The 9274-nt window shown below is 42.4% G+C and overlaps 1 protein-coding gene across 5 annotated transcripts in view; it reads right to left on the bottom strand.

The window, feature by feature from the left end:
* TFAP2D (transcription factor AP-2 delta) overlaps nt 1-7977 on the bottom strand; it is a 51095-nt gene extending 43118 nt beyond the window's left edge. Inside the window, exons 1-3 of one of the 5 annotated variants that reach the window (XM_035322533.1) lie at nt 7353-7977; nt 5946-6443; nt 2381-2441 (exon numbers count right to left, since the gene is read on the bottom strand). In XM_035322533.1, coding sequence (XP_035178424.1) covers nt 2381-2441; nt 5946-6443; nt 7353-7391 — 598 coding nt within the window. In that variant the 5' untranslated portion in view covers nt 7392-7977. Of the gene's footprint in view, nt 1-2380; nt 2442-5945; nt 7306-7352 lie in introns of those variants that run through there. The other 4 variants (XM_035322534.1, XM_035322536.1, XM_035322535.1 and 1 more) reach the window with 4 other exon arrangements.
* Nucleotides 7978-9274: the final 1297 nt, after the last annotated feature.

Below are 9274 nucleotides of genomic sequence, written 5' to 3'. Positions count from 1 at the left end.
CTTCTTTCTTCTTTCTTCTTTCTTCTTTCTTCTTTCTTCTTTCTTCTCTCTTTCTCTCTTTCTCTCTTTCTCTCTTTCTCTCTTTCTCTCTTTCTCTCTTTCTCTTCCTTTTCTTTCTTTTTCTTGCCCTCTTCCTCTCTTTCTCCTTCTCTTCCTCTGTTCCTCTTTCTCCTTCCTTCCTTCCTTCCTTCCTTCCTTCCTTCCTTCCTTCCTTCCTTCCTTCCGTCCTTCCTTCCTTCCTTCCTTCCTTCCTTCCTTCCTTCCTTCCTTCCTTCCTTCCTTCCTTCCTTCCTTCCTTCCTTCCTTCCTTCCATTTCTTCCTTCCTTTCCCCCTTTCCTTCTTGCTATTGCATCTAAAACATTCAAAAGCAACCTTTTAAAAATATATGTGTATATTAGCGACAAAAATAAAATAAAAAATCTGACAAGAGATGTTTAAAATATTAGAGAAGCCACTCGAGTTAATATATTCTTATTGATGTATTACTAGAAATGAAGTGTGATTTATTTATATGGGATACTGTATAGCGCTTAGGAGCAGGATGTTTTGATTACTGCTAACACCTATCGCTTTTTTTGAAGTCGGACAAAATATTTATTATGTATTTTTAATATACATTTGAAACTTATGCTCTCGCCTTTGATATCTTCCCTGAATATGCCAAGAGATAGATAGCAGTGCAGTAGTAGTTTTGCACTTAGATCAGGGTAGAGAAAACCTTGCATTTTCATGCTGGATTTCCTTTACTATCAATCTTTAAATCCTTGAATAATTTGATCGCTTTAAAAAAAAGAGAGAGAGGGAGGGAGAGAGGGGAAGAGAGAGACTTGACTACAATCATCTGCACAGGTAATTGGAATCTTCTTAACAGAAACTGAATAAACGGGAGTTGAGCCGAGCTGAAATTTGAGCCGTCCTTCAGATGGGAGATAAGAACGACAGTCAAACACTACAGACTCAAACCTCAGCTGACGACAGCTAGGTCTTTTTCTCCTTCAGCTAACGATCTCTGCCTCTCGGAGGTCAGCTCTGGTATCAAACCCGAAAAGAATTATCCCCTTTCCTAGGGATAATTAGCATCAGCTGAAATCCGAGAGACGAAGACCTAGGCACCGACAGCTGGCAGGAGTTTGCAACCCCTCCGCGCTGCCAAACCCTCTCCACAGCCAGCTGTGCCCGGGGAAGGGGCCGGGAAATGTTTGGTGTCCATCCCCCAAGTTTTTTCCCCTCCGCCGGCTCCGTCGCTCAGCCCTGGGTCGGGCTCCGGGAGCTGTCCCTTCAGCACCACCGCGCCATCGCGGCTGCCCGGCTCAGCCCCGCGGCTCCCTCAGGGAACCCTCAGAAAGCCCAGACAAAAAAAGAAAAACACTCCCCCCTCTTGTGCTATAGCCTCCTTGTCGCTCTGGACCAGCATTAGTGTGAGCAGAGCCCGAGAGGTCTCCTACTGTTGGTCGCACTCTTCCTCATGTAAGGGTTTAACTGCACGTGTGCCTTCCCTCCGTCTCTGCTCGCCATCTACAACTTGTGTGAGGCTGTTGTTACACCTTTGTCTAAGGAAGTGGTGGCTGAAATCAGCTCTCTGCCGCGGCAGCATCACGTCGCCTAAAATATCTCCTAAATATCGATTTTTCAAGGTGGATGTTATGAACAAAGAAAGGCAATACTGGGACAAGAGATGAGTGTTCCAAGAGACTAAGCCAAGAAATGTGCTCCCCAAGACTGCATTATTCGTTTTGTATTGTGAATTAAACTATGCTTTTCAAGCTTGTTAGAACGTGTTCCTACGTCAGGCCTTTAGACTGATATTCTTTCTCCTCAAGGTAAATGATAATAACAAAAATAACCAGAATACTCAGATCTCGCAAATGCTGAAGAAATGGGTATCTACCAAATCTTTCCTCTAGCTTTGACCTTAGATATTTACATTGACAGATGGTTACCAAACGAAGTGACACTGTCAAAAGCTAGTTCCACACCAGTCTGGAGCGCTATTGAAGCCACGTTTCCAAAAAAACCCTTTCATTCCCCACACGAGATGAAACCGCCGATTTAAAAATCCGGCACCAGGGAGCACGTTTCTTAAACTCACTATCAGGGATCCTCAGGTTAAACGGGGAATGATAAAAGGCGACAAGGAAGCTCTGGATTCAGCGGGAGTATCCGAGAGCTACTGAGCAACAAATCACTTATAAAGAGCAAAAGGACTGTGAAATATGAGGTGCTCTAAGCTAGTTTGAATGTACTTCTGTCAAACGTCAAATTATCACTATTTCTGCAGTAAATTCGAACTACACCTAACAGTGGAGCAGGGAAAGAGAGAGAAATAGAGGGTTTCACTTTTACAAAAGTTGATAGACGCAAGTATTTGTAACCTCTTACCTCTTCTTATCACACCTCCTTGCCCGTTCAGTACAAGTCCACATTGGGCCTCCACTGAGCTCTTAAGCAATGAGGGGGTGGGGAGGAAGGAAAGAAAGGAAAGAAAGAAATCAGATATAGAAACCCACAGACAGATCACATAGCTTTTGCTTTGTTACACGATTCGCTCAGGAACAATAGTTAGGGTGAGCTAGAAAAACACGTTACTGTCATCCAACTCAAGTGGTCTGGCGAAAGCGCACTGCTATCCTGCAGCCTGTCCCTACCCCATGAAATGCAGGGCAATTATCACTTTCATTTCCATTTAAAAAAGAGTTTCTCCTGGACTGGGGAGGTAGATTGGCAGTTATGTTGGCAGGATAGAGGGATAAAACAAGTACTCTTGAAAGAACAGTGTGTTCACACTCTATAGTTGCACGCACCGGCGTAAAAATACATTTTACATAGCATTTTTGCATATTAAGTGTGTATTAATATACATATACAGTGCTAAATTCATATATATGCTTAGCGACACATATATAGTGATTACAAAGTGAGCACAAAAAGAGCATAAACAACGGAAGACCGACTTGTCTTTGTCGGCTACAGAAGTCGTAAGAGTGTAACAAAGGGGCTGAAGAACCCGGTCTCTCTGTGTGTGTATGCACATAGGTGGGGATGAATAAGCATCTGTGTGCGCACACATAGGCACCCATGTGTGAGTGTGGCGTGAAGAACCGTCCAAAAGCCTGTCTACGGCTTCTGGTGCACATCCGAAGAGATCTCACTTATTTATTCTCCTGTTACAAGTCTTATTATTTGGGAATCTTCGCCCTCCTTAATAAATATTTTTATTAGAATCATAAAAGACTTATAAGAGTTGGGTTTTCTTTGGGTTTTCCTTATGTTGGGGGTTGAAAAAACAACTCAACAAACCAAACCTAAATCTTTGCCCAGTGGAAATGTGTTAAAGACGCATTTTCCTCTACAAACAAACGAGGTATTGGACATGAAAGAGGCCTTTAAGGGTGTTAACCTACTCAACAGCCCGTGAAGAGTTAAGTAAATGCGGAGAGAGTCGGTGCATAATAAAAACCCCACTTTACAAAACAACCTTTACAGTCCTGGCTCTCTCCCCCACTTTCACCATATTGGCTCTGGCCCTGTAAGACCTTCCTTTTCAAGGCTCTTTTTTATTTTAAGTGTTCTGCTTTAAAGTGATTATGAAATCAATATGAAAAAAACTTGGCGACTGAGCATAAATTAAAGCGATGATGGGAAAAGGTGTGACAGTTTTCTTTGTTGCCCATGGAAAATCTTTTTAGGGTACTGAAAGATGCCACTCCAGCTCCAAGACTGTTTGCATCTGTTAGGCTGACTTAAACCGCCCTCTAAACTATTGGACATTCACTTAAAATTCTGTGCAGGGAAAAGTATATTTACATTTGTTGCATTTGAAATGAGGCATATGCTGATGAACGTTTTAAAAAGAAAGGCTAAGGGGGAAGACTGGTTAGACCATAATTTTGGTAAAAGTATTTGTGTTCTGTCCTCTTTCTGTTCGCCATCAAAAAGCTTCCCACTAAGCCAAAGGTGATATTCGCAAGTGTCCAAATGTATTCTGAATCAGCTAAATCATAAAGATAAATATTCATATTTTCAACTTCTCGCTTCTTAAGCTTTTAGATACTTCAGAACACTTGCCTATTTGTTCGGGAAAGGAGGGAGGAGGAAAAATAAAGAAAAGATAAGCTACAAAGGCGTTAACTAGGGAAATGAGGTTATCTATCTTCAAATAAAGTGTGATCGAAAAAATAATATTTTCGAAAGAAATCCTGTTTATTTTTTTCCTTTTTAAATAAACAAAAAAAGATTGTGCCTCTAGCAGCTTAACCAACTTTTATTTATTATTTATTTATTTATTTTAAGGGAAACATGTTGTTTGGTCGGATGACATTGCATAAATGACCAGTTGAATGGCACTAAGTCGAAAATTGGATAAACTATGGTGCTTTTTTGCCCGGGACTTAGGCATTGTCTGCTGTCTTGCAAACGTTCCTAATCCCCTCTTTTGAAAAATACAAGGCTTTGTGCCTGCCAAAGAAAAAAAATTTGTACAGATACAAAAAAATCAGCAGCAGACGTGGTTATAAAAAGGAGTAAATAGGTTTTAGTTGGGCTGAGCAGTGAATGGCAGATTTTTTTTTTTTTTTTTTTTGAGGCTAACATAAGGAGATCCTTGTGAAAAATGTAAACAAAAAATGCCCAGAGAGGATAAAATTATATAGTGAATTTTAATGGAGAAAGCCAGGTTTAAATAGTTACGGTTTCCTCGTCAGATATATAAAAGATAAAGTTCTTTGTTGTTGGGTTGTTGGATTGTTTTCCTCCTTTAAAATATATATATATATATATTTTTTTTTTCCTCCGATGTAAATAGAGATTTTAGGATTTTGTTTGTTTGTTTGTTTTCAAAGGAAGAAAATAAACCTTAATTTTACAAACTTCGGGTTTTTCCGAATCTTTGACGGCTACATATTTTTGGAAAGAACAACATAGAGAGCTTTGAATGAATGGGAGCGAGATTTGAGGGAAAAGTAAGTACAGTAAATACGGTCCTATTTTTCTCTCTCTGCAGTTTGGGAAGCTTTAGTTCTTCAGCTGGTCGGAAGAAGGGCGGTTTGCTCTTGATTTGGGGGAGTTTTCGAAACGGCTGTTATATACAGGAAGGCGTTGTTTGCAATTTTGGAAACAATTTTCATTTTGGTACCAGCTTCATTTACTAGAGGTGAATTTTTAGTTCAAGGGAAAAGGATTTCTGAGAGGATAAAGCTGAGATTAAGATACACAGAAATATAATTTTTTGATGGGTCCAGGTGCCGGTTAGGGGAAACAGCTAAATGAGTAGATAGATTAATTAAACTGTATCTGCTTTTATCTCTCTCCCTGTTAACGTCTAGTTCGGATATTGCGAGGGAGTTTTATCATACTGAGCATTTCTGACGAACATTTACTCCCGTTTATTTCTCCCCTACTTCACGCCTCGGAGTCCAACGGAAGGTTTGCCTTTGTATGTTTGTCGGAAAGCCACCTTTTTTTCTGCCCTGCCTTTTTTCTCTTTCCCTGCTCTATCCCTTCCTGACCACCTTTGCCTGCGGTGTCGGTGCAAGTTATTTAAACGCAAGTTATTTAAAAGTTTAGGAAAAGAGGAAAGCTATCTTTGGTTTGGTTTAGTTTTTGGTTTTAGCCTTTGGTTAGAGCTGGCACAGAGGGACAGGGACACATAGGGACACACGCACCCCGAGATCTCCGGATGAGACCCCCCACCCCCCACCCGCCCCCCCCGCTGAAGGCAGGAGAGAGTTTTTTGTTTGGCGAGCAAAACCCCTCGCTTTTTCATATTTTTATTGCTGCTCTTCTGGAGGGGACGGGCTCCGGATCGGGTTTGGGATGAATCTTCCCTCCTTTGTATGAGCTACACGAGAGCTATTCTGAGCAGAGGAAAATGGGGAGGGCGAGGGGGGGACCAGGGCAGGGGGAGGGGAGAAGAAGGTGCCTCGAAAGGAGATCGCATGCTATTTACCTGCAAGTCGTCTGCTCCCGAGGCTGCAAGCCCGAGGCTTGGTCCTGGCAGGAGTCTTTGATCTGGATGCATCCCATATTGGGACCCATGGCTCATAAGAGACAGGTCGTGGCGGCGGTAAGCATCTAAGCACCCCAGCTCTCTCCTCTGCTCGTCCAAGCAAGAGGACTTGAGCGCCCGCGCATTGTGCAGGTTGATAAAATCAGTGGGTTCCCCATGGTGGATCTGCTGGTAGTATTGCTGGGAGTGGTGGAGAGAGTTCAAGGAGTAAGCGTCGGGGTTGACTGCCGGGTGGCTGTGTTGGAACTCGTAGTGGAAGGACTGGTGATGCAGTGGGGTGTACTGGTGGTTAGTGGAGAAGTACGGGGAGGCGAACTCGGTGCCCGTGGTAGAATAAGTGAGAGGAGACGAGGAGGAATAGGCGACGGTCGAGTTGGCCACAGACTCCAGGCATCCAAGCTGCATCAAACGGTAACTGTTTGATCCGTCATGACGTATCTGAAAGGAAGAAGTGAAAAGAAGACCCCAAAACTGGAGGTTTGTCATTTAAAGCCCCGGGTGCGGTTCTTCCAAGCACGCTGTCCTGCATAGCTTCTCCCCCTGCAGAAGCGTCTAAGCCTGCGAGCTGCAACCCCAGCAACAAAAGATCCTTTCCTACCTTGGGCTGGTGCCATAAAGGTCTGTTCAAAAAATCATAAACAGCCCAGCCTGCCCTTAATACCGTGAAGCGAAAGGAATCCACGCACTGAAATAAAATCTATCTATCTGACCATCCATTCATCTATCTATCCATCCACCTCCTGATCACAGCTGTAATATCTGGGGCTGACACAAAAACTCATCAAACAGAGGAAACTACCGAGAATACACACACGTCCCGTCCCTATGTTACAGCGTTACACATTGAGAAAGCTTTGCCGCCTGCTTGCCTTCCTTTCTTCCTTCCTTCCCTTCTTTTTTTTTTTTTTTTGAACCCCTATTTTTCTTTCTTTTTTAAATAACGAATCAGATCCAAAATCCCCCCCCCCTCCTCCTTTTCCTGCGTTTCGAAAGAAAAGGGGAGTCCTGTTTTTTAGCGAGAACTCCCCATTCCTGGCGAGCTGGTGGTGATTTCTCTCCACTTCATTATATTATTAGGGGTATTATTCTGATTTTCGTTCTGGCAACGGTTTTAACGTGGTAATGAGTTGCCCTTTCTGGCGACAGATGTCATAACGAATTTTCTCTCTATACTTCTTTAAGTTATCTCTGAAGCTGGATTATAATTAAATGTAACGGTCCAATATGGATTTAAAAAAATGGAAACAACCACACAGGCACATACACACACACATATGCACACACACGCACACACACATCCACACACGCGCGCACACACACACTCACACACTCACACACACAAAATACCTCTGCATCGTGGACGAGACCTGGAAAGGTAGTTGACATTTTTTGGTTCTCCGAAAAAAAAAAAAGGAAAAAAAAAAAAAAAAAAAAAAAGGTCTGGATAAAATTCCCCTCTCCAAATTAAAAAATAAAATAAAACAAAAAATGAAAAATCCAAAGTTCATGTATTTCCCCACTTTTTTTTTTTTTTTTTTTTTTTAAGAAAAAATCTCTACAGACAGAGAGAATTTGCAATGTATCTGCATAGATCAGATCTCTCGCTTTTCCATGCACCTCCTTAAAAACCTGTAGGAACAAAATTTTCCCTCTGCACAAAAGCTGCTCCCTGGATCAGATTTTGTACTTGCTGGGTATTTCTTTGGCTGATGTCGTAGGTCCCTTGGTAATATAGAAGTTTTGAAAATTAAGCATCAGCACTGAGAACTGGGAGGACAATAGATAGAGGAGCTTCATCCCAGGAGACAAGGAATAAATATTGTATCTTCGCCTAATAAGGAACTGTAGGTTCTTTCAACATTTTTATACATTTTTCCTCCACTCTTTAGAATGTTTTTTCTTACCCAGGCTAATATGGGAGCTAATCTGATCGAAGGGGGTATTTTGTGTACATTTTATTGGGAAGACATAAAGCTAATATATATTAATATATATTATTAAACCGTCCTATTCAATAGGTAAGTGCTCCTTCCTGTTGATTATACTTCTTTTAAATATTGACCAGAATCTAAGATTGCACATTTGTATGTGTGTCTGTTTAACTGTATTTTTTTTTTTCTAAATGAAAACTATGTGGTTTGTTTTAGTTTTAGTTTTTTTTTTTTTTTTTTTTTTTTTTTCACCCTTACATTTACATCGAATTTAAGTCCACCCCACACTCCAACCTGCTTTTACAGCTGCCTAATATGCTATCTTGCAGGCTTCTTTAAATAGCAATTTCAAAACATAAAACTAGGGTGAGACCACAAAGTATCACTGCTGTGACATATGATAAATACATATAGATCGACGGAATTACATTTATCTACATATGAGAAAGAAAAAAAAAATAAAGAAGGAAACGCACATGCTAAAGCCCCTTGATAGCTGTTTTCCCTTCGACATTCTCAGTGCTGATATATTTTACTGGTGGGACTGCACGGAGGCTGGGTTGCACAGCTGAGGGGCTACGTTCCTTATTTATTTAATGACACCGGTCCAAGGAGTTTCCAGGCGGGGATCAGACCCCTGCCTTCGCAACCCTGTGCCTGTGCTCCTGCCCCCGGTAGAGGCTCTCCGGGTGACTGCACGGGGATCGCCCGGAGGGGCCGCCCGCGCCCAGGCGAAGCTCAGGGGGAGCCACACGCCCCCCGAGAAGATGCCAGCCCAAATGGCATTTCCCGCCGGGGTGGCTCCGCTGATGGCTAGCTTCCACAAATGATAAGACCGGAGTTAGGAGAGGGTGTAACTTTCTTTTAATTGCCATTTAATTTGGTTTGCTTTTAAGTGTTTGAGCAGCGAAGGTGTCTTAATAATAAGCCGCAGGCAAATAGGCATGTGGTTCTCTCTCTCTCCTTCCCCCCCCCCCCCCCCCCCCCTTTTTTTTTTTTTTTTTAAAGTCCAGGTTTTTGGAGGGTTTATTGGTATCTGTTCATGCAGGCTAACAGGACCTGTCATTCAGTCCTCTTTTCTTTATACAAATGGACAAAGGCACACGACTGGAATTGAAATGCATTGTCTGAAATGAAAAAGTGCGATTATCCAGGCGTGCACAGGGGTCAGCAGCAAACACATTCTACCTCTCCAGCGCTGTGCGAGCGAGCTCATCTCGACAGAGTTGTGTGTGTCCCCCCCAACACACACCTTTCTTGGTGAAGAAGGAGTTATAGGAGTGGAACGAGAAGGAAGGAAGGAAGGAAGGAAGGAAGGAAGGAAGGAAGGAAGGAAGG

This window comes from Oxyura jamaicensis, chromosome 3 (assembly GCF_011077185.1).
Source record: "Oxyura jamaicensis isolate SHBP4307 breed ruddy duck chromosome 3, BPBGC_Ojam_1.0, whole genome shotgun sequence".
In the NCBI taxonomy this organism is placed as follows: domain Eukaryota; kingdom Metazoa; phylum Chordata; class Aves; order Anseriformes; family Anatidae; genus Oxyura; species Oxyura jamaicensis.
Note: the sequence above shows the minus strand (reverse complement) of the source record. Positions and strands in the feature narration are given on the sequence as shown.